The sequence below is a fragment of the Cynara cardunculus genome (assembly GCF_001531365.2).
Source record: "Cynara cardunculus var. scolymus isolate 2C chromosome LG 10, CcrdV1, whole genome shotgun sequence".
NCBI lineage: Eukaryota > Viridiplantae > Streptophyta > Magnoliopsida > Asterales > Asteraceae > Cynara > Cynara cardunculus.
Window position 1 is genome coordinate 8097405 of NC_037537.1, and position 25358 is coordinate 8122762.

Here is a 25358-nt window from a genome sequence, read left to right on the forward strand (position 1 = left end):
TCTGATACCAATTGTTAGGATCAAGCGCTTACCCACTACACCAAAAGCAATTGCCTTGGTGAAGGCGCAACCTTATTTCCCTTATAGCGTAGCAGGCAGCGACACATTTCGATTTAGGAAGATGCTGGAACCGTGACCAACAGCAACCATGGTACATGGATTCAGGTTGCTCCAGGCACATGACTAGTGACAAAAGTCAGCTGACCTCCTTCACCGAAAAATCTGGAGGTTCTGTCACTTTTGGAGACAACAACAAGGGAATCATCAAGGGATACGAAACTCTCATCAAAGGCAACATCTCTATCAGCAAAGTGGCTTATGTTGAAGGTTTGAAGCACAACTTACTAAGCATAAGCCAGTTCTGCAACAAGGGTCTTGAAGTCAGGTTCCGCAAAGGTTTTTGTGTCATAGAAACAAAGCCCGGTCAAACCATTATCAAGGCCAAGAGAGAAGGGAATCTCTATCTTCAGGATTTTCAATCCTCTGAGAGACAAGACACCCTTTGCCTTGTATCCCATAAGAGCGTTGAAAATTGGCTATGGCACCAGAAGTTCTCACACCTGAATTTTGATGTCTTAAGAAAACTAGCCAAACAGAAGCTAGTCAAGGGGATTCCTGATCTCAACTTTGAAAAAGATCATCTATGCTCAACCTGTGAAATGGGAAAGCTAAAACGGGCCTCTCACCGAACAAAATCAGAAACCTCCTGCACCAAGCCCTTGCATATGATCCATATTGATCTCTGTGGGACCCATATCTACACAAAGCCTCTCAGGAAAGAAGTACATATTGGTACTTGTTGATGAAAACTCCAGATACACCTAGGTTGAGTTTGTGAAGAAGAAATCAACTGTTCTTGACCTACTCATTGGGGTAATGAAAATAATCCAAGTCCTTCTACAACTAAAACTCATTAAAGTTAGAAGCGACAATGCAACTAAATTCAAAAATGCCATAATCGATGAATACCTCAACAATGAAGGCATCACACAAAACTTTTCAGCAGCTAGAACCCCACAACAGAATTGAGTGGTAGAACGAAGGAACAAAACCCTTGTGGAAGCAGCAAGGACCATGCTTTCTTCATCAGAGTTACCCATTACCTTCTGGGCTGAAGCAATTTCTACTACATGCTTCACCCAGAATCGATCCATCATCAACCAGAGGCACCAGAAGACACCCTATGAGCTCATTAATCAGAGAAGACCAAATGTCAAGTATTTCCATGTATTTGGGTGCAAATGCTTTGTACTTAATGATAGGGAATATCTTGGCAAGTTCGACAAGAAAGCTGATGAAGGGATCTTTCTAGGATACTCTCAAACCGCAAAAGCCTACAGAGTCTACATCAAAAGGATGAAAATTGTCATAGAAAGCATCAATGTGTCCTTTGATGACGCCACAGGGATGACTTCTAGACACAACAGTTCAGGACTTGGACTTCAAAGAAGAGCATCTGATTGATCACTTGGCAAACCCAATGAATCAGAGTTAGCTCAATTATTTGAAGACATCTTCGGAGAAGAAGTAATTCCTGGACATGCACCTACTGCAAAATCCACTTCCAGAACCGATGAAGAACATGAATTCTCCAATGCTAAAGGTACAACTCTTACTGAAACTCGTGTTACCTCACCTTCTACTTCTTCTGTGTCTTCAGATCAAGAACAAGAACCAGAGTCTAACTCTGGAAATGATCACTTCTAGGGGGAGCAAGCAGTTCCATCAGTCAATGAAGAACTGCATCTTGTTTCTCCAGAACCCCAGACAAGCACCAAGTGGACGAAAGACCACCCACATCACCAAATCATTGGTGATCCAACATCTGGTGTAAAGACGAGAACAACAACAGCCAATGAATGCCTCTTCGCCAACTTCACATCTCACCCTGAAAGTCATACACCCTAGCTTGCTTTATATTCTGTTATCTCCTGTTTTTAGTTTTGTTAACTCTGTTCTAATCAAAGTCTTCGAAATCGCCATCTGAAATCATTTCCTTAACTTTACTTTCTTTTAAACTTTTACTACGATCCCTGTGGACGATATCTGGTACTTGTACCACTTTTATTACTTGAAAGACGATATTGGGACTAATTGTATACTTGCTTGTAGTCCTGATTGTTGTTTGTGGATGTGGTTTCACGGGCCCATCAGACCTCTGCTGAGAAAAACCAGTGAAGCCCACCACAACTAAAGAAAAACGGACATGAACGTGTAGGGAGAGGGAGAGCCAGAGAGGGAGTCACCGTCGCCGTCGCCGATTAGGGTAGGGAGAGGGAGTCGCCATCGTACAATGAGGAGGGAGGAAGTTGTACGTAACTCGTACAAAGGTCAATGAGGATTGAGGAGGAGTATGGTAGTGGTCACTGGACTCATGGACATGACGTGGACGGCTGGGCTGGAAGGACACATTTACAATTCACAGGCCAAAGCCCAAAGCCCAAATTCACATTACACACACACACACACACACACACACACACATATATATATATATAAACGGGTACGGGGGGGCGGGGAGTGCTATACCCGTCCCCGACCCCATCCCCGACTTGAGCCAAGCGGGGATCCCCGTCTTGAGCCAAGCGGTGATCCCCGTCCCCGTCCCTGGGACCCGATTTTCCGGGGAATCCTCGTCCTTAACAGGGGCGGGTGGACCGGGTTAGCCGACGGGTCGGGGTCCATTCCCATCCCTATCCACACCCTCCAAGAATAGAGGCATCCGATTCTTCCAAAGACTAAAGTATCTCTGATAAATCGGGGAGATTTGGCAAAGGAGCCACTGTCGTGAAAGTTTGTGCTTGTGTTTTGCAAAGTCATTTGAAAGCAGTAAATTATCTAGAGAAAGAGAGATAATAAAATACAGAAAAACAACTAAACAAGAAGAGAAGAAAACACTGATCTGATACCACTTGTTGGTCTCGGTTGGGTCTACAAGAGTTTTATAGAAACAGTTTGTAGAAAGGGGAGGGGGGGTTGAACACAAACACAGAGAACTTCCAAATTTAAAAATATATATTGATAAAGAAAGATCAATACAGATTTTTACAAGATTGTATGCGAAAATAGACAAGGTAAAGATAACCTATCTAAAACAATCTAAGTTTACACATAGATATTCTTAGCAAAGAGAAAAGATTTGCTAAAATATAAAGAAGGAAATAAGTTCTTCTTGGGAAAGAACTTTTAGAATACTTGAAAGGGATTCTAACTTGCTTGAAGATAAGCGTAAGTGTTCTTTTAGATGTGTGTGTGATCTCTTGTGTGTATGCACATATCATGTAGTATCTCTGCATGGAGAGAGCACTCATCTATTTATATTCATTTCATTAAATGCACATTTAATGCAATGCAGTAGGGTTAGAATGCGCGTCAAGCTTTTAAGGAAAAGCTTGTTCTTTGCTACAGTGAATAGTACAAAAGTTTATTCATGAGCAGACATCCTTTTGTGAAGTTGGTGGGTAATAGAGTCAACTAGTTGGCTCCGTACCGTACTATACTCTAGAAAGGGTATGGGTTTGTCCTCTGTGTGTGGAAGGACAAGACAAAAACAATCTTGCACAACAAGCTTCATTTGATCGCTGAATGCTGGAATAACATTAAAGGTCTCTTCAGCATTCGCTAAGGCTTGGACAGTCTTCACACATATGTTGACCAGGTTGTAATCATTGAATGTCGCTTCAGACACGAACGCGCCAGTCTTTGTCTCAGTCTTCGACTTTGACTGAAGGTTCTTTGGTGTGAGTTTTGTCTTCTTGAAGTATCGCTGTCGCTGTAGGAATCACAATACATGTCTCAGCGATCACTGAACAGACTTAATGATGATTGTTGGAACTGAAAGACAAAAACATAATACTTCGAAATAGGTAAAAGGGATTATCATCAAATCAATGAGAGAAAGGATCAACAGTAGTACAACTCTCTTACTTGGGGAAAATTTTGAAAATGCATCGAAGAATATGGTAGATATGGAAATGGATATACGAAAAAAAGACTTCCATGGTGAATTCTGAACTTGCAAAAATGCAATCACTTTTTAGAGTGGAGAGGTTCATAGCAGTCAAGGAGATAACAAACGAGCCTGATAACGTGTTAATTTTTTGGAGTTTGGAAGAAAGGGAGCAAGAGGAGTGGGTGAGGTTTGTGTTGAAAAGTTGATTTTGGTTATGATTTGACAACTTGAATTTGGGTTTTGGAAGTAAGGTATGTAGTTAATAGTTTCAGATGTTATTGGATCTTAGTAATTTGTAGTGAACAATTTCATATATTAGTAAGATAAGTGAACAATTTCAAATTTTATCTGATGTTAATAATGTAATTTGGTTTAATGGTAATTTTTATTTTAAAAAATGACAAAAAATTATAAAAGGTCATTTGTTGATATTTAATTCCGATTCTAAAGTTGAATTTCGTGAATCAAACAAAAAAAATTAATTCCTTTAAAATTCCATTCCAATTCCATGAAATCATATGCAATCATAAGACATGATCAAATTTTATCAGATTTCATTCAATTTCGTTAAAGTAAAATTCATTTGTTGAATTTCAATTTCAAGAATTCCGTACTACTAACCAAATCGTGGATAGTACTTTTGTCAAATCTCTCTTAACAAAATAGAGAAAGAAAAATAAATTGACGGTTTGCAACTGCGAGTTTTATGTTAGGGGTTTTCATTTGACTCTGCTGTTTCCTCCATCCAAATTATCTTCGAGATTCAACCGGATAGTTGAACGAATGAATTCCAATGGAGGAGTTGATGAATTGCTCACCGAACTCCAGTCGTTAAAGGATTCGAAGCTAGATATCGAGGCTCGCATATCTGTTCTTGAAGCTCAGCTTCACCAAATTCAATCAAATCAACACGCCAATCCAAAAGGTTCTTCCGATTGTTCCAACGGTCGCTCTGATTTTGGCCATGATTTGACTCCAGATATGATTTACAGATACAGCCGTCAACTTTTACTCCCTTCCTTTGGTGTTCAAGGTTTGGTTCAATCGTGTATATGGTTTTCTTATACTCTGTATATTGGGATACACCTGGAACATGAACGTGATATCATATCTGGAAACATTACATGCGGATAGATGAACGTTCATGTCATATCTGCAACTATCTTATTGCAGAAAGGAGTGTTTAAATTGATTGGGTTGATCTGCTTTTACTTTAGTTACACTCTTTTTGTTCCACATTTTTGTAAGTCACTTTGTGAAAAGAACAAAGAATTGGAGTTCTAATGATTGAAAGAATTGAATTTGAGTCATCTCAGTAGCCACTCCGTCCTTTACATCCTGGTTTTGGAAATTTGAGGTCTAGTATTTTTGAAACAGAACACTTTTGATGTTCTAGTAATTTTATTGTAGGTTAGTTTGTAACCTTCAGCATGTTTACCAACCTTTTGCCTAGTTAAAAAAACAGGGGGGAAATAGTAGGTTACAGGGTAGCACATCAGTTACTCACTGCTGAATTTCTTGTAATTACAGCTTACCATACTTTTTTACCAAATGATAATTGGCTTACCATCATTTATAAAGCTATTAAGCAACTGACTTCACATTTGGATGTCAATAATGGACTCAACTTGTGGGACAAAGGCGTAGTATATATATGCCAAAATAGTTTTGATTCTATTCCTAGACCTTAAGGAGGCGTTTGATTTGCAGAATGGAATTCGATGGAATTGGAATTCATCAAATGAATTTGACTTTAAGGGAATGAAATGGAATTTGATGGAATTTGACGATGCCTTTTGATTGTGTTTGGTTGGATGGAATTGGAATGGAATTCTTAACGGAATTGGAATTTTTTTGTTTGGTTCATGGAATTCAACTTTGGAATTGGAATTGGAATTGGAATTGGAATTAAATATCAACAAATGACCTTCTATGATTTTTTTTGTCATCTTTCTTTAAAATTAATATTACCATTAAACCAAATTACATTACTAACATCAGATAAAATATGAAACTGTCCACTTATATTACTAATATCTGAAATTGTTCACTATAAATTACTAGGATCCGATAACATCTGAAACTATTAACTACATACCTTACTTCCAAAACCCAAATTCAAGTTGTCAAATCATAACCAAAATCAACCTTCCAACACAAACCTCACCTGCTCGTCTTGCTCCCTTTCTTCCGAACTCCAAAAATTAACACGTTATCAGGCTCACTTGTTATCTTCTTGACTGCTATGAACCTTTCCACTCTAGAAAGTGATTGCATTTTTGCAAGTTCAGAATTCACCATGGAAGTCTTGTTTGTATATCCATTTCCATATCTACCATATTTTTCAATGCATTTTCAAATTTTCCCCAAGTAAGAGAGTTGCACTATGCATTCCGTCAACAAGAGTCTCAACTCTGGTTTTCCTCTTCTTACTACCTCGACTTGAACTTTCTTCACTTCGCATATCTGTAGCATTATGTACATTATTGCTACTTTCAGTGTCCTCTGATTGTTGTTCTTGTTCTTCTAGATTCACTTGCTCCCCATCTCAACAACATCCCTAACTCTACTTCCTTGAGCTCTATATTTTCCAAAAACAATAGACAGGTCTTCAAAATATGGAAATATCTTGTTTTTCCATTTTGCCGCCTCTTTATGTACCTATTTCATGTCATAAAAGTTAATTATCAAAGATATCAAATAATAACTACAAATATTGCATGAAATATATAATGAGTACCTTCAGGTAAGACTCCCAAACTGGTGCTTCGACAATTACACATTGTTTCAAACAATCATAACCAAACCCACTCGTATTTGTCTCATTCACCATGTCATGGACCACTTGCCAACTCTTTTTCATTGTTTTAATTCTCGACTCAATGTGCGGTTTACCTAATATACCAGAATCAGGAATTGATTCCCCTAATACCGTTTAGAGATACTGTAAATATCCACATTTAAAGCCGTTATCAGCTTTAAATCCTCCGGTATTAACCTTGTTAACCAAAGCCTCCACAAGCTGGGCTTCCTCAATAGTTGTCCAATTTTGATAGTTTCTATTATGACTTCGATCCTCCATACCTATTGTTAAACAAATTAATAATAAACAAATAACATGTAAAATAAACTTGCAAATCATAAAATCAAGTTGTAGCATTATTAATCATAATATTATGCAACATATGTACCAAATTCATTACAAACCATAAAGAAAAACTTCTAGCATTACAAATCATAAAAGGTCAATGTGTAGCATTCCAAGCCTCAAACATATGTTGCGCCAAATTATTTCTAAATGCAGTTCGCTCAATTAATGTCCCAACATAACTGACATTATCCACGTCTTGGTCTCCATCATCTTCGGTGGTTTCGTCTAACCCATCATTCTCAAACGGATCATTTGGCATTTCTTGCCTGATATGATTATGAAGTAGACAACATGCCATTATGATCTTGTTTTTCAGTTCAGGGTGATAGTACGAGTTATCTTTTAAAATTCCTAACCTTTCCTTTAAAATGCCAAAACATCTTTCTATGACATTTCTTGCAGAGGAATGTCTCATGTTAAAAATTTCTTTTGGCGTGGTTGGTTGGTTTCCATCCCGCCAATCATGTTAACATTTCTTGTATTAACCATGTTAACCAAAGCCTCCACAAGCTTGGCATTTTCAATAGTTGTCCAATTCCGATAGTTTCTATTACGACTTCGATCCACCATACCTATTGTTAAACGAATTAAATAATAAACAAATAACATGTAAAATAAACATGCAAATCCTAAAATCAAGTTGTAGCATCATTAATCATAATATTATGGAACACATGTATCATATTCATTACAAACCATAAAGATAAACTTCTAGCATTACAAATCATAAAAGGTCAATGCGTAGCATTCCAAGCCTCAAACATATGTTGTGCCAAATTATTTCTAAATGCAATCTACTCAGTTGATGTCCCAACAGAACTGACATTGTCCACGTCTTGGTCTCCATCATCTTCGGTTGTTTCTAACCCATCATTCTCAAACGGATCATTTGGCATTTCTCCCCTAATATGATTATGAAGTAGACAACATGCCATTATGATCTTGTTTTTCAGTTCAGCGTGATAGTACGAGTTATCTTTTAAAATTCCCCACCTTGCCTTTAAAATGCCAAAACATCTTTCTATGACATTTCTTGCAGAGGAATGTCTTAATGTTAAAAAGTTTTTTTGGCGTATTTGGTTGGTATCCGTCCCGCCAATCATTTAAGTGATATCTTTGACCTCTATATGGGGCGAGGAAACCCTCACCATTTGTGTATCTGGCATCTACCGGGTAATAATATGGCCTCGGTACCTTTAACCCATGTGGCCTAAGACGTGCGTCTCGAAGCACTCTACCATCGGCCGCTGACCCCTCCCATCCGGGTAACACATAAATAAATTGCATATCTAGTGAACAGACCCCTAACACGTTTGTACCAATTTCATTCTTTCTCGTTCTGTATCGAGCCTTGTCTTCAAGTGGCACTAAGCACCTTATGTATGTTCCATCTAAAGCTCCTAGACAATTCTAAAACCAAAAAAATAAAAATGGTCATTACACACTTAAGTTACTTACATGTGAATACCAAAAAAGGTAGATATTATTCCATATACCTTGAACCTCTTCCATCTTCCATCGGTAGAATCCTCTTGAATGGGTTCGGGTTTCTTAAGCAAATATGAATGCAATCTTATCACCGCATTGCAAACTCGAGTAAATAGTGTACTGATTGTTTCTCCTGAACGATGAAACGACATGTGAGAACTTGAATTTTAACATTATGAGCCATAATATGAAGGAAAATGACAACTTGTTCATCAATACCCATATGCCTACTTGCTCGTAATCCTCCTAATGTTTCCAACATATCACATAACCTTTTGAAACACCCTCTGTTCATCCTACGTTGTGATATGCACATACTGTCACTCTCATAAGCATACTTATGCAATAATGAAGCTCGATCCATATTTGACAAAGAGTATCGAATACGTGGTTTATCCGTTTCGTAGTCGGCTATTAAAGTGCAAATCGTGATGAAAAACCAAGCAATAATGGTCATAGCTTCATGCAAAAACAATCTCATAAGCCTACGTCTGCATGTTGTGAAACTAAGTTGGGCCATTTCCTGTTCAAAGACATACAAATGGTTTTATTTCCAATTCCTATCAAATAAAGTAATCGAAGTGTGCAAACCTGCTGATGCATAATGCATTAAGAGGTTATGCATTTTGTTTTATAGATCCACCATTTTTGGTGTTGGTCCTCCTGGACTTGTGTAGTCAACCTGCTGATGCATAATGCATTAAGAGGTTTTGCATTTTGTTTCTTTTTATCATAAGTAACTCTATTTTAAATGTTTTGTGGACTTTATTTTATTTTGTATGTGAGGGTAGTATGGATTTGAGGACTCCAAGGCTGGATGGTAGGTTCAAAAATTGAAACCATCTAGCTTAATCTATAAGTTATTTGTTTTGTTTGAGTTTTCTTTTTATACAATAATCAAAATGCTGATCTTTCTCTGATTGTGATAAAAAATGTATATTATTCATTTTCTATGTGTACTCATCTTGGGTTCTCTGTGAACAAATTTGACAAACCAACACATAGATTAGGCCTTGGGTATTTGTAACATTGAAGAAGAAATCAAGCTGTACTTGTTTACATCACTGAGGTTGATGTTTTTCTATGAATGCATCCTTCTATTGATTTGGGGATTTAAAGATACATTGATAGCAACAATTGGTGTTGTAGTTCCTTTTTTGCTTGAAAGCTCTGAATGATTACATGTAATGAAGTAAATTTTGTACTGACATTTAGGAATCATACAACTAGCTGTTTATGGAGACCCAGTTTAGTTTATGAAGAGTTGGATCTTGTGGGTAAAATGAGAGTGTCTACCTCTTTCACACTATGTCCATTTGGAACAAAGTATGCGCCACTGGGCATCATAGTGAAGGGGGTATACATACTTCAAATCAGACGGTTAGGAAGAAGTAAAGAACAAGGGAATATCAAAAAAAGTGGCAAACATTTTTAGAGGAAACCACTCTTGTAGGCAGGGGACTTCCTCTTTCAAATGCTGTGGCAATAGTTCATAGTCACAGTCCCACCCTCAAACCTAAATATTTAGAAATTGAGCTAGTTTATGTTCTTTTATGACTACCAAAGCACACATGATTAGGATTTTGTCTTGTGTTGTTGATTTAGTTGCCTGCAAGTATACTCGATTGATGCGAGATTCCTTTGCTGCAAAGCATATTTGGAATACAAGTGAGGATTGGGATATGTTGTTGTTTATGGTTTGAAAAGATTGATTGGTGGCTAGTATAGTAGACTAAATAGGTATCTTGGTATTGCTTTCTTCCATTTATTTATTCATCTTGGAAGATTATTTTAATATGAAATGGGATGATCTTGTTTACAAGTCTTTTTGTTTTGATGTATCATTTTCACATAACAGTTTTAAACATGAACCAAATTCTTCCATTTATTTATTCATGTATGGTGAAAGTGGAATAATTTTCATCAAATACAGATAGTGTTAAACATGTTTGGTGAAGTGGAATAGCATTTGAGAGGAGGGATGTCAAGGTTTATAAGGGGATGTTGTTTTGATGTATAATTTTCACATAACAGATTTCACTGGGTGACTTTCTCTCTTAAATTTGTCATTAGGTTCTCTAAAAAAAAAAGAAAAATGCTATAGACACTTTTGTCATCAATTATCTCTTACCATTAATGCCTGAAAACATCAATAAATTCCAAATTTTATGTTTACATGTGTCCTTGGATGTTGAACTATATGTATATAGATACAAATATATAGAAAAAAATACCATCCAATGTTTTTTAATTGAAGAACGATCACAAAATGTACTTAACAAATATGAAAGAGGGGAAGGTATTCAACGAGCTCTTTCCTAGTAACCATGTGCATCACGTTAATGGACTTAACAAAAATGCTATAGACAACTATAGCAATCCATGGCCAAAATACAAATTTGTTGATCATTTTGTACAACCACTATCTATCCTATGCTGCTACAAATGATCATACAGATTAGTGATAGCTACAAATGCAACAATCCATTTACAATGGAATTTTTTTGACAGAAGTGATCGGTGCCCTAATTCCATTCGATTGGGGGTTCGATTTCAAGAATTATCGACATGGAGTGGGACTAGTGATATCGATAGCTAGTTGTCTTGAATCGATTTCTTGATTACATATGTTGTCTATCGATCTCGTGATAGATGGAGAAATTATGAGGGAGAGAAAGAGAGAGAGCGTACCAGATTGGAGATCTAACCAGAGATCGACTAGATGAGATGGTAGACGCAACGTTGAATGGATTTGGATTAGGGAAGGAATTTGTCGGAAAGGAATTGAAATCCAAGGGTATTGCCTTGGAATTGTAAAATCTATGAGTTAAGGAATTTATTGGAATTGAAAGGATTCCATCAGTTTTATTCCATGAACCAAACATTGTATTTGGAATTTGGTCAAAGGATTTGGCCATTCCAATTCCATCCAAATCCATGAACCAAACAGCCCCTAAGTTTCACTCTTTTGCAACCCTTCTATTTTTCAACGACGAAACTAAATGTTGTATGGTGGTGAATGTATCAATATTTTTCTCGTTCGAAATGAAATTGAGCAAAAATGGCTACTATTTTGCTTCAGGGAGCCTATTAACTGAATTGATTGTTTCGAAAAGATAATGAATTCCACATCAATGCTAATCATCGGATGTGGAAAATTGATCAGATGAACTTCATCGTACAACCTTGTTTTCAGTATGTGAATGTTTTTCTTGTCAATATAAGATTTGTTCTTTTCCTTTTGAGAATAGATGCGCTTAGGTTTGAAAGGTTTCATTTAATTCACTTTCTTATTTGGTTGTAGGGCAGTCAAATCTCTTGAAGTCGTCCATTTTGGTTATTGGAGCTGGGGGTTTAGGATCACCTGCTCTGTTATATCTAGCTGCCTGTGGTGTAGGTGAGATGTCTCTTTTTTAAAATTTTAACTTTCAAATTGTCTTTTTTTCTGTTTCCGGTGCTTATTGTTAACTTTACATCTCTTAGCAAAAAATCCCCAATTGTTGGTAAGCATATGCTTCTGTTTGACCTTTTTCTTCACCTTGTGATAATACTAATGGCAGTGGAGATTTGAGCTGGTAATGGAAGTTATTTTATTTCTGTTTCCAGCGCACCTATTTAGCCCTTGGACTAATAACTTTAAGCAAATCTTGACAGGCCGATTAGGTATGGTGGATCATGATGTTGTTGAGCTAAACAATCTGCACAGGCAGGTATGGTCATGGTGCCTTTTCTATTGCAATTGTTAATTTCAATTTATGATGTAGAGATCAATGAATCACTTATCACCATCAAGTAATGTTAAACCATAGGTTCCCATGGATGATGTGCATCATTTTCTGGTTGTGTGTTCTTTGAATTATGTTATCAAGCATGCTGTTGAATTACTAATTCTGTCGATATTTCAGATCATCCATGGTGAAGCATACATAGGTCGCTCTAAAGTAGAGTCTGCTGCTGCAGCTTGTCGTTCGTATGTTACTCTTGCTTGGTTTTTTGTTATCTCTTAAATCTAGCAAAGGTTGTGTTCATATACATGAAGTTTGTGTGCCACCGATACTTGGTGTTTTACCAGTATTGTACCTTTTTCACAGGATCAATTCCACCATTGAAATAGTGGAACACAAAGAAGCTTTGCGCACATCCAATGCTTTGGAGATAGTGAGCAAGTATCCTTCATACTTTAAATAAACCTCATGAATTGTTTTCTTTATTGTTATGCTTCACTTTTTATTAATTTTCTCCTAGCATAACTATATCATGATTTCCATGACTGTTAATTTCCTAGATACGATATTGTAATAGATGCAACAGATAATGCTCCCAGCCGATATATGATCAGTGATTGCTGTGTTCTGCTTGGAAAGGTGTGTTACTTTCTATTGTGTCCCTCTTTAGTTGTGTTTATGTTGATGTTCTAAATGGTTGTATGTTATAGTCACATTTCTGGCATATATGTATGTATTCTGATACATTGAAAGGCATATGAATCAAAATTATCCAAATATTGACTTGTAATAATTATATGTGCAGCCTCTTGTATCAGGTGCTGCACTGGGTTTGGAAGGGCAGGTAATGTTTGCAATATAAGACTAATTTTTTTTTATACAAACAAGAAGTTATTGTGAAGTGTGATATGTGTTGCTTGTTTCCAGGTTTGTATATAACTGTATCTGTTTTTTTTATTTACTTTTATAGCTCGCGGTTTACAATTACAATGGAGGCCCATGTTATCGATGCCTCTTTCCAACCCCACCACCCACAACAGCATGCCAGAGATGCTCTGACAGTGGAGTTCTAGGTGTAGGTAAGCTATATTTCTGTCATATTTTAATCCCAAGGTTGAACTGCTGTCAGATTTGTCCTACAGGATGATAACATGTAACTTAGCTTATGAATATTTTCATGTTAGAACCTTGATTTTCTAATGTTAAGAAGTAGTTTTCTTCTTCCTCATCAACCATCTCCTGGGATGAGGGAATCTAAATTCATTCTCTACCCTGAAGATACGACTATTCTACAGACCTGATCTCTACCTTGAAGATAGATCGACTATTTCTGTGAAGACCCTCGGCTTGAGAAAAGTCTGACAGAGAGATAGAGAGAGATAAAGGCAGATAAGAAAAATTGTTGACAAACTAGCCAAGAATATGGAATAATGTACAAATTGAAGTAGGAACAAGAGAAACATAACCAAGCAAGAGGGTAGACCCCTTGTTCAATCCACTAACCTTACCACCCACCCTCTACCTCACCAGTCCCTCCTGACTATGCTAGTTATAGATCCCATCCGTGCTATGCTACCATAGTTCTCCGTCTCCGATAGTTCTTATTAGACTTCATTATATTGCATACAAAATGTTAATGGTATTGCATTTGATTATTATTTTTGTATTTTGGATGTGGAGTTGGAAGTCAGTTCTATGCTCGTCTGCTTCTTTAATGGGTTCACAATATAAATTTGGTTGAAAAGTAACTTTCTGTAAAAAATTCAGGGTGTTGGCTATCTAAAGCAACACTGAATATAATCTAAGAGACCATATTTTAAGTCTCTCTCATTTCTATCTCATGATCAGCTTGCTTTTTATCTTGATTTTGTTATGATATCACTTAAATGGCATCTAATATCTGTTATCTGGCTATATTGTAACAGTTCCTGGCATTATTGGTTGTCTTCAAGCACTAGAGGCTATCAAGGTGGCAAGCTTGGTTGGCGAGCCACTTTCAGAAAGGATGCTTTTGTTTGATGCATTGTCAGCCAGGATTCGTATTGTGAGTTTTGTTAGCAGTTTTAAAACTCAATCACCTCATAACAATCAAGCAACACCCCTTTGTGATTTAGGAACTAGGTTTCGAACATTTTAGCTTAATTGAATTGGCCGAGTTTGAAGTTGTTAAAAGTACGCCATAGGCACACGCCTAGGCTCTGAGGCACATAAGGCTCAAGGTCTTGGGCTTTTTCAAAGTCAGAGGTGAGGCGTATACAAGGCTCACTAAGGTGCTGCGCCTTGGCTGAGTCTAGGTGCGTCTCACAGACAGTTATTAAATACCCAGCCAAACCCTTCTATTAAATAAGTTTTCTCATCATCTCATCACCTAGACTTCTTAAAGGGAGTTATTAAATAGATGGCACAAGTCAAACCCTAATATTAACTACCCGATTCTTAGAACTTCAAGCCTCCTACATAAATACCCAGACCTTGAAACTTTTCCCTCTGGGCTCACGCGTTAAACCCTTCTCCCTTCTGCCTCTATCGAAGTACTGTTGGTTGTTACATCGGAGGCTTGTGCTTGGTTCTATACCCTATTTGAGTTGTGTCTTGATATATTTTGATAAGATGCGCTTCACATTCTTGTGGCCCATGCCTCACATCTAGGCCCTGGGACCCCTTTGTGCCTAAATGTGCCTTGAGTGTTTAACAACTTTGGCTGAGTTGATTCTGTAGGAGAAGCTGTGGTCTATTGGTTTCTAATTGTCTTGTAAATCTGATGATAACATATGTTTTTGGTAATTTGTTACTACTTCAGGTGAAGATTAGAGGAAGGTCATCAAAATGTGAAGCTTGTGGAGAAAATGCAACATTAACACGACAAGAATTTCAACATTTTGACTATGAGAAATTCACTCAGTCACCATTGTCTGCGGTTTGTTTTCTTATCCCTGAATGTTGAAATAGTGTTGTATCTTTTTTCGCAATAAATTATCCAAACTATTTGCATAAATGTTACTAATTAGTTTTTGTTTGTTCTAAATGTCAAAAGAGAAAATTGTTCCTGAATCTCTGAAACTAAGCTCTCAAAGAAGAGCTCATAAACAAATTTGAAATATGTCAGAAGACCAAAAATAAGAGCTCAATTAAGCAAAAATGAGACAGAGAAGTTGGTTAGAGGTCATGTCTGCTTACATCATATACCCTGGGTTCTAACAGTTTTTTTAAATGCATGATCTTCTGACAAATTTAAAAACGTCATGGACTAACAGAAGAATGCATCGTCCTAACAGAAGAATGTCTCGAAATATGTCAGAAGGTTATTCTCTTAAACAACCATCATACCCCTTAGGACGCACCTTTGGTGCGGTCTGGTGCAGTTTGAACAGCAGTTTGGTAACTCAAAACTGCAAACTGCAAACCGCAATGCATAGTGCGGTTTGGTAAAAATGCAAACCGCAGCGCGGAAGTTCTAAACTGCGCCTTGCAGTGTTGTGCGGTTTAGATGAACAACCTAAGATATACTGGGTTATACAAGTTGGATCAACACGACCATGACAAAGAATGCTTCTATTTTTTAAAAACCATCAACTTCTTTGCTAATATGTTAACGTCTTGTAGCCTAGTAACACAAATTGTGATCCCTCATTGCTCGCAGGCTCCTTTGAAGTTGAAATTGCTGAAGACCGATTCTAGAATTAGCAGCAAGGAATACGATGAGGTTGTTAAAAAGGGAGAGGCGCATATCCTGATTGACGTACGACCATCCCAACATTATAAGATCGTTTCTCTTCCCAAGTCCACGAACATACCCCTTGCAAATTTGGAAGATCGGTTGGCCGAGATATCCGCTGAATTGAAAAGCAAAGGGATTCATGATGTCTCAGATGCTAGTATTTATGTAGTCTGCAGAAGAGGTAATGATTCGCAAAGAGCCGTGCAATTGCTTCACAAATTGGGGTTTACGTCTGCTAAGGATATCATTGGTGGATTGGAATCATGGGCACACGACGTGGATCAGAGATTTCCGACCTACTAGTAAGTAGAGATGGACACAAACCGGTACTAAAAAAACACAGTTTGGTCAACAGGCGGGTCTAAGCAGTCCAAAAAAACCCTGGTCCGAAAGGTCTACTAGTAATTATGTTGTTAACATTATACAAAATCTTGTTTTGAACAACAATGAATTGAGTTCTTATACTTTGAACAATGAACAAAATGTCGGATTTTAAGATCTGCGGCTACATTGATCGTGTTTTAACATCCAAGTTTCACTCAGTTGCATCCGCATTGATACTTTTTCCAAAAAAAAAAAAAATGGGCTCACAAGCGGAAAACAAGCTTTTTGAGAACTTGCAACTGCACAGGCAGAATTGTTTTCACAAGCATAGGTGACTAAAAAGCTCTCTTATACCATAATCGTATAAGAACATAGACTTGATCTACAAGACCATTGATGAGCCAAAGAAATGAAAATACATTTGCATAAAATGGATGATTTAGATGGTTGGGGTACTCTGTGTTTGTGAAGATTAATGAAAGAGATGGAAGAATCACGTAACCGGTTAGTCTCAGGAGCAGTCCTAACCTCCAAAACCCTTAGCAGGTTTCAGTGTAACCAGTCCTCGAATCACGTAATCGGTCGGTCCCAGGACCGGTCCTGACCTCCAAAAATCTTAGCAGGTTTCATCGTAGCCGGTCTTGGAGAAAATACGATAATGGTAACCAGCGAACCGGTCCGTTAGGTTTGGTCCACTAACTGTCCCATGTATTTTTTTTAATATTGACCATCTTTTTTGTGTTATATATTAAGGTATCCGAGTGTTTGTTCTTTTTCAATTAAGAGCTTAAAAGTTCTGATTGGGTCTGAAAGTTTTAGCGATTGACAAAACTCTTAATACCTCTTATTTGAAAACGTCGCCTACTCTGGATCATCTCTCAACTCTCGATCTCTCAGCTATCATCTTTCAAGCTCTCGATTTAAGGTATCCATCTCGATTTCAATTCTTCTTTGATTTCTGTTTTGGTTCTCGATCTACTTCAAAATGTGGTGGTGTAACGGTTCCAGTGTTGATAGTAGAAACTGGAATAGGTTCTTCATTCTGATTACTAGTCTCTGTTCACACACAAGAAGTCTTAACCTAATTTGAGCAAAACTTGGAATAATTTATGAGTTCTTAACATTAAAAACAATAGTGTTAAATACAGAGTTCACTCCTTGCATGGTTTGTAAAACTAGACCAAAATCAAATATTTATGGATTGCAAAGTGTTATTGCCCTGTATATAGAAAAGGTTGCTGGTTCCGGTTTAAATATTCAGCAATTGGAGGATTTTGGCTACTGTCTTGAATATTTTTTAAATGTTGTTCAATCTCTACTTAAAAACAAACAGGCCCTTAGAATATAAAACCACAAGAACCAAACTCTCTACATAAATGCATTTAAGATTTGAAGCTTTAGGTGAATTGAAACAAAAAGACTTCCACAAAGTTCTTTAGAAAACCCACAATGAATCTTTATTATTTTGCAATATGTTATTTTTTCATGTGTGCTAATTAGTGATGGACGAAAATGTGCGTGTGAGGTGGACAAATGAAATTACCAAACGTTTTTTAGAGACTTGTATGGAAGAGGTGAATAAGGTGGGTCGAAATGGAGGTAGTCTTCACAAAGAAACTTGGGTGAAGTTGGCAACCAAACTTGAGAAAGTGTGCCATGTAAAACTCATCCAAAAACAATTGAAAAATCAGTATGATTATTTAAAGGGAAAATATTCGGGATGGGTGTACTTAAGAAATAGAACAAGGGATATTTATGATCCAAAAATGAATACGTTCACCTTATCTAATCAAGAACAGGAATATTTCTTCAAGGTTAGTTTTTGTTCTTTTTTTACCTTTTTAGATATTAAAGACAAAAGCACGGGTATTATATAAATAATTATATTTAATTTAGATGTAGGGACATCCAAAAGTAAGAACTTTAAAAACATCAAGATAGGTAATCCTGACTTATGTATAGCTTTGTTCGAGGGGACTTGTAGGATCTCGTGCTTATGCCTCTAGTTCAACCCTTGAGAGGACTACAATTTCATTATCATCATTTACATCTAATATCCACATTACTCATAATACTCAAAATGAGGTGGATGGAGATGAGGAGGAAGGACCCTTTGTCAATAAAGTGAGCACAACTCCATCTAGACCGAATAAGAAGAGTAAAACGAAGGTCGACATGGATGAATTGGCTTTAGAAATGAGGGGTGCACTTCAGACACTTGTTGCACAACAAACCTCAAACCTAAATGCTTGTATTGAATGGTTGAACACTCTTGACCTTGATAAAAGGGATCCTCTTTAAGATGCAGCCATTGACATTTTTTGGGCAATCAACATTGTTAAGAGAGATATGGTTGACGATCCCTTCAAACGTTGATATATTAACATCATGGATTTCAAGGACGGCAAGACGATTGGGACTCGTGGATTAGTTTTTTGGAATTTGAACAAGTTACTTCGTTATGTGTTTTGTATTTGAACATGTTATTTGCTTATGTGTTTGATATTTGACTACTTAGTTACGTGTTTTGGAAGTTGAATAAGTTGTTATTTGGTGATGTGTTTGATATTGAAGTTTACTTCTATTTATAATTTTATTTATGCTTTTAACAGATTTATCATGGATAATAATCAAATCATCATAGATAATAATAACAAAACTATACTTCTCATCGTCGTATTCTTGTATATGTTCTACTTGTGACAAAGGTGTTTGAAAAGGAAAAGAGATAATACGTCTGCAATGACTGGACGTCAATTTACGGATGAGCTACTTGAAGGTATGTTGATCCCAGATCTCTCAATAACACTAATAATTAAGTTAAGAATAACCTAATTATGTCGTGTGGATGAATAAAATGACGAACACTCAAGAACACAAATATGAATATTCAAAGAATATACTTGAGTGCCGGAAGATTCACTTTATTCCAAATGATTGTGAAAAGCGTAACCGAATACAAGAGGCCTAACGCCTATTTATACTAGAAAACTAAATAAGGAGATAACTATCTAGAGAGAATATCTAGCAAATCTTCTAGGAAAAATAAAGCTTATCTAGACAAGTAAAGTAAATCTTTGTAGAATCCAACTGTCGATTCGTCATCTCCAACTGTCTTCTATGTGGCGTTGTTCAACCATATCTTGATATCTTCTTCATCGTATGCCTCTGGTTGAACTGCTGTAGAAGACTCCAAGTGTTAGTAACCAGAGGGGTTATGAAGATGGTCGATTCATCGCATCTCTGGTCGATTCATCGGCCTTCTGGTTGTATTGAACACTTAGTCATTTTGCCTGGAAGTCTTCCATCGGCCTTCTGCTCCTTCACACTTGTTGTTTTTCATTACTTTTACAAATAAGAGTTATGGGGTCTAACAAGGTAGTGATCGATAATGTATTGAGTTGTTGCGAATGTCCTGTGTTCATTCAACTATGTGATCACTTTAAAGCAAAAGGTTGGTTAACGAATAGCAAACATATATTGGTCAAAGAAAATATGGCTATCTTCTTGATGATTATAGGTCACAATCAATGTTATAGAGTGTTGAAAAACAGGTTCCAACACTCAACACAAACAATTCATAATTTTTTTCTTAAGTGTTGGATAAAATGATGGAGTTTGGAAAAGAGATCGTAATTGCTACATCATTTAATCCTAATCCAGACATCCCTGGGAATAATAGGAGGTTATAACGAATATTTAAGGTAAACAATAATTCAAAAATAGTTGTATTACTTTCCTTACTAAATTTATTTTGATTATTAATGTAAGGAGCAATTGGCGCCTTGGATGGAATTTTATTACATGTTATCGTTCCTATTCAAGCACAACATTTATATAGAGGACGAGAAAAGGGTGTTATCAAAATATTTTGGTAATTTGTGATTTCAACATGGTTTTTACATTTGTTGTTACCGCATGGGAATGAATTGCACATGATTATAAAGTTTTGTCCGAAGCTTTAACAGATGGTGCTATTGGATTTCCATTTCCTCTTTTTAGGTATACTATTGATTTTACAGGTAATATATTTACTATATTCATTTGAACAAGTATTTTATTTATTGTTTTCAGATAAATATTATCTATGTGATGCTGCGTATACAAATACTCGAGGACTTATGGCGCCGTAACGTAATGTTAGATATTGGCTCGGAGATTTCCGTCGTCGACGAGCAATGAACAAGTATGAAAAGTTTAATCATTCTCATGCAAAACTTAGAAATGTTATTGAACGTTCTTATGGTATCCTCAAAGCACGTTTTCCGATATTGAAAAGAATGACACCATTTACACTTGAGGTTCAAAGAGATGTTGTTGCATGCTTTGCGGTTCACAACTTCATACGAACGGAAAGTTTAAGTGATGAGTTATTTTCTGAGTATGATCAAACCAACGAGCAAGGGAACGATGGCGAGGATGAGGTTGAAGAGGTTCAATCGCATGGGAGTGCTGCTGATCAAACATGTATGGCTAGTTTAAGAGAAGAAATTGCGACACACTTAATGCAAAATGAATATTGATTCTAGTTGTTATGAGACTTTGTTCGTGTTTTCTATTGTGTGTTGAATCAATTGACGTATTTCTGTTGAATTTTTGAATGTGTTAAAAATAGATGGCATTTTACAAATGGTTTAAATGATTGTGTTGATTCTCTCTCTCATTGATTTGATGATAATCCCTTTTACCTTTTACGAAGTATTATGTTTCTGTCTTTCACTTCCAGCGATCATCACTGAGTCTGTTCAGTGATCACTGAAACATGTATTGTAAATCCTACAGCGACAGCGATACTTCAAGAAGACAAAACTCACACCAAAGAACCTTCAACGAAAGTCGAAGACTAAAACTGAAGATTAGAGACCAATGCGTTCGTGATCTGAAGCAGCATTCACTGATTACAACCTGGTCAATATATGTGTGAAGAATGCCCAAGCCTTAGTGAATGCTGAAGAGACCTTCAATGTTATTCCAGCATTCAGCGATCAAATGAAGCTTGTTGTGCAAGATTGTTTTTGTCTTGTCCTTCCACACACAAAGGACATACCCATACCCTTTCTGGAGTATAGTACGGTACGGAGCCGACTAGTTGACTCTATTACTCACCAACTCCATGAAAGGATGTCTGCTCATAAATAGACATTTGTACTATTCACTGTAGCAAAGGACAAGCTTTTCTTTAAAAGCTTGACGCGTGTTCAAACCCTACTGCATTGCATTAAATGTGCATTTAGTGCAATGGGTATAAATAGATGAGTGTTCTCTCCATGCAGACTACCAACTACATGGAAGCACACACACATCTAAAGAACACTTACGCTTATCTTCAAGCAAGTTAGAATCTCTTTCAAGTATTCTAAAAAGTTCTTACACAGGAAGAACTCATTTCCTTCTTTATCTTACAGCAAAACTTTTCTCTTTGCTAGATCATCTCTGTGTAAACTTAGATTGTTTTAGATAAGTTATCTTTACCTTGTATATTCCCTCATACAGTCTTGTAGAAATATGTATTGATCTTTCTTTATCAATATATACTTTTAAATTTTAAAGTTTTTTGTGTTTGTATTCATCCCCCCTTCTACAAACTGTTTCTATAAAACTCTTGTAGACACAACCGGGACCAACAATTGGTGTTAGAGCAGTGTTCTCTTCTCTTATTGTTAGATGTTTTTCTACATTTTATTATCTCTCTTTCTCTAAATATTTTACTACTTTCAAATGGTTTTACAAAACACAAACACAAACTTTCACGACAATGGCTCCCTTGCCAAACATCCCCGATTTATCAGAGACAACTTTAGTCTTTAGAAGAATCGGATGTCCCTCTTTCTGAAAAGTGTGGATCATGAAATTCCACACTATATAGAAAATGGACCATATGTTCCATATGCTATATCTCCAGCTGTTCCTGAAATAGCTACGACTGTCGCGATTCCTGAACGGCAGATTCCTAAGCTCCCTCATCAGTGGAGTGAAGAGGACAAGAAGAAGATAGCTATAGATACTCGCATGAGATCTATAATAGCTATGTCTCTTCCTGATGAGGCCTATCACTCTATGATGAAGCTTAGAACCTCAAAATCCATGTGGGACACTCTTTGTGTTCAACATGAAGGTACCTCTCAGGTACAAGAATCGAGGAAGATCAACCTAGTAAGACAATACGAAAGCTTTCTCTGTGAAAAGACTGAGACGTTGTCTGAAGTACATTAAAGGTTTAATTGTCTTCTTATTGATTTAAGAACAGTTGCCAAAGAATATTCGAACTCTGAAACTTTAACAAAGTTTCTAGAATGTTTACTAGAATCTTGGGATACCTATTCTATATGTCTCAAGATGTCCAACGACATGTCCTCTCTCTCTCTTAGCACCTTATATGGGATATTGCTCAATCATGAGCAATCTCGATAATTGAAGAGGAGTCTAATCAAGGATTCCAGATAAATGAAAAGCTCTCCATTAGCTTTGATCTTTGAAGATTCTTTAGTTGAACTCCCATTTTCTTCTTCTTCAGCTCTTCCTCCTGTTATTATCATTGAGTTAGACTCTACTAACTCTAAGGATCTATCAGAGTCTGATCTTGCAGACTTTGATGAATCACTAGCACTTTTAACTAAATCTCTGAGACGTCAACTTCCCATGATCCCTTATCATCCTCTCCTGCTCAGGTATGTCTCCTGAATGAACTCTCTTCTTCTTCCTCTTCTAGCCTATCAGTGTTAGATACGTTGACGGTGGACCTTTACAATTCCCTAAATGGAAAATCTAAAGCAGAAATGCTTAATCTTGATCTTCAAGAACATTTGAAGATTTGTCATTCCAAGATCAAAGAGTTTACAAAGATCGAAGAAGATCTTAAAGATCAGGTCATTGTAAACCAAACCATCACTGTCGAACGTGAACAGGCTATCGCTGAGCATGAGCAAGCAATTGCTGAACTCAAGGCTGAGAAGGCTACCATTGAAGGATGGTACAAAGCCTTTGTCAGAGACTCTAAGATCATTAACACTCAGATCCCTGCCATGATAAAGACTGGTCTAGGCTTCTCCTATGATCAGGAAGATAGTGTCACTGACAAGTCTATGCTGAAGTTTGGTACCTTTGTCTCTTCTATTCCTGACACTTCTTCCTCTCAGTCTTCTCTTGTTGAGAGTCATCTTGATGGAACTACTTCAAGTTCAGGTTGCAAAGACAATGGTAAATCCATTTTGTCATAGCACCTCTTCCTAAGAAGGCTAATAAGTCACATAGATCTAAATCTATTCCTTCAGCTTGTGCACTTTCTTTTTCTTCAGGGACCAAGAAATCTGAATCTTCTCAGAAATCTAAGTCTAAACTCAAGGTGAATGCTTCACCTAAGGACTCCATATCCTCAAAATTTTCTCCTAGAACTAATGAGAAGGGAATCCTTAGAGCTTGTCCCTCTTTTACTCTGGTACTTCCAGGCCCTAAAGCTAGCTTCAGCTATAGGAAGTGTAGGCACTGTAGTGAAACTACACATATTGCCAGTAAATGTCCTTCTGTCGCCAAGGCTGGTCCCCCAGCCAAGGGCAATAAAGTAGCTAAGGCTGAGAAATCTTGTTGATCCTCTCTCTTAGTGATTTGATGATAATCCCTTTTACCTTATACGAAGTATTATTGTTTCTATCTTTTAGTTCCAGCGATCATCACTGAGTCTGTTTAGTGATCGCTGAGAACATGTAATGTAAATCCATCAGCGACAGCGATACTTCAAGAAGACAAAACTTACACCAAAGAACCTTCAGCAAAAGTCGAAGACTGAAAGTGAAGATTAGAGACTGGCCCGTTCGTGATCTGAAGCGACATTCAGTGATTACAACCTAGTCAACATATGTGTGAAGACTGCCCAAGCCTCAGCAAGAGACCTTCAGGGTAATTCTAGCTTTCAGCGATCAAATGAAGCATGTTAGGCAAGATTGATTTTGTCTTGTCCTTCCATACATAAAGGACAAACCCATACCCTTTCTAGAGTATAGTACGGTACGGAGCCGATTAGTTGACTCTACTACCCACCAACTCCATGAAAGGATGTCTGCTCATGAATAGGCTTTTGTACTATTCACTGTAGCAAATGAAAAGTCTTTCTCTAAAGGTTTGACGTGCGTTCATACCCTACTACATTGCATTAAATGTGCATTTAATGCAATGGGTATAAATAGATGTGTTTTATCTGCATGCAGAGATACTTTCTTCCCTTAATCCTTACATGCATACGTGAAAGAACATACACATCTAAGAACACAATACACTTATCTTCAAAGCAAGTTAGAATCCCTTTTCAAGTATTCTAAATAGTTCTTACCAAGAAAGAAATCACTTTCTTCTTTGTCTTAAACAACAAATCTTTTCTCTTTGCTAAGAACTTTTGTGTGTAACTTAGATTGTTTAGATATGTTATCTTTACCTTATCTTTTCCACATACAATCTTGTAAAATCTGTATTGTTCTTTCTTTATCAATATATATTTTAAATTTGGAAAGTTTCTTGTGTTTGTTTTCATCCCCCCTTTCCATAAACTGTTTCTAAATATCTTGTAGACCCTAACGGGACCAACAAGTAGTATCAGAGCAGTGTTTTCTTTTCTTGCTGTTTAGTTGTTTTTCAACATTATATTATCTCCTTCTCTAGATAATTTTACTGCTTTCAAATGGCTTTACAAAACACAAACACACACTTTCATGATAATGACTCTCTTGCCAATCCTCCCCGATTTATCTTATTAGTCTTTGGAAGAATCGAATGTCCCTCCTACTAGAAGGTGTGGATCCTGAAATTCCACACTATATAGAAAATGGACCATATGTTCCATATGCTATTTCTCCAGCTGTTCCTGAAACAGCTACGACTGCTGTGATTCCTGAATGACAGATTCCAAAACTCCCTCATCRATGGAGTGATGAAGACAAGAAGAAGATAGCTATAGACACTCGTGGTAGGTCTATAATTGCTATGTCTCTTCCTAATGAGATTTATCACTCT

At 36.9% G+C, this 25358-nt stretch overlaps 1 protein-coding gene across 2 annotated transcripts; it reads left to right on the forward strand.

Annotated features, from left to right (window-relative positions):
• The first annotated feature begins 4664 nt into the window (after positions 1-4664).
• LOC112519210 (adenylyltransferase and sulfurtransferase MOCS3) lies at positions 4665-16530 on the forward strand. 2 transcript variants are annotated; one of them, XM_025127207.1, is made up of 12 exons: positions 4668-4877; positions 4945-4985; positions 11901-11988; positions 12246-12301; positions 12497-12561; positions 12683-12757; positions 12877-12955; positions 13122-13160; positions 13287-13395; positions 14242-14360; positions 15117-15233; positions 15957-16530. In XM_025127207.1, exons 1-12 carry the CDS (start codon positions 4736-4738, stop codon positions 16335-16337), a joined length of 1311 nt encoding a protein of 436 aa, XP_024982975.1. In that variant the 5' UTR covers positions 4668-4735; the 3' UTR covers positions 16338-16530. The 2 variants fall into 2 exon arrangements, with proteins under 2 accessions (XP_024982974.1, XP_024982975.1); XM_025127206.1 differs by having other exon boundaries at positions 4665-4985; positions 11896-11988.
• The last annotated feature ends 8828 nt before the right edge of the window (positions 16531-25358 follow it).

Bases quoted from the DNA above. Each gene is read 5' to 3' on its own strand.
- LOC112519210 (XM_025127206.1), top strand. From the start codon at position 4,736: ATGAATTCCAATGGAGGAGTTGATGAATTGCTCACCGAACTCCAGTCG. The intron at 12,758-12,876 runs GTATCCTTCATA...TTAATTTCCTAG, and splicing joins GCTTTGGAGATAGTGAGCAA to ATACGATATTGTAATAGATG. The intron at 15,234-15,956 runs GTTTGTTTTCTT...CATTGCTCGCAG, and splicing joins CTCAGTCACCATTGTCTGCG to GCTCCTTTGAAGTTGAAATT.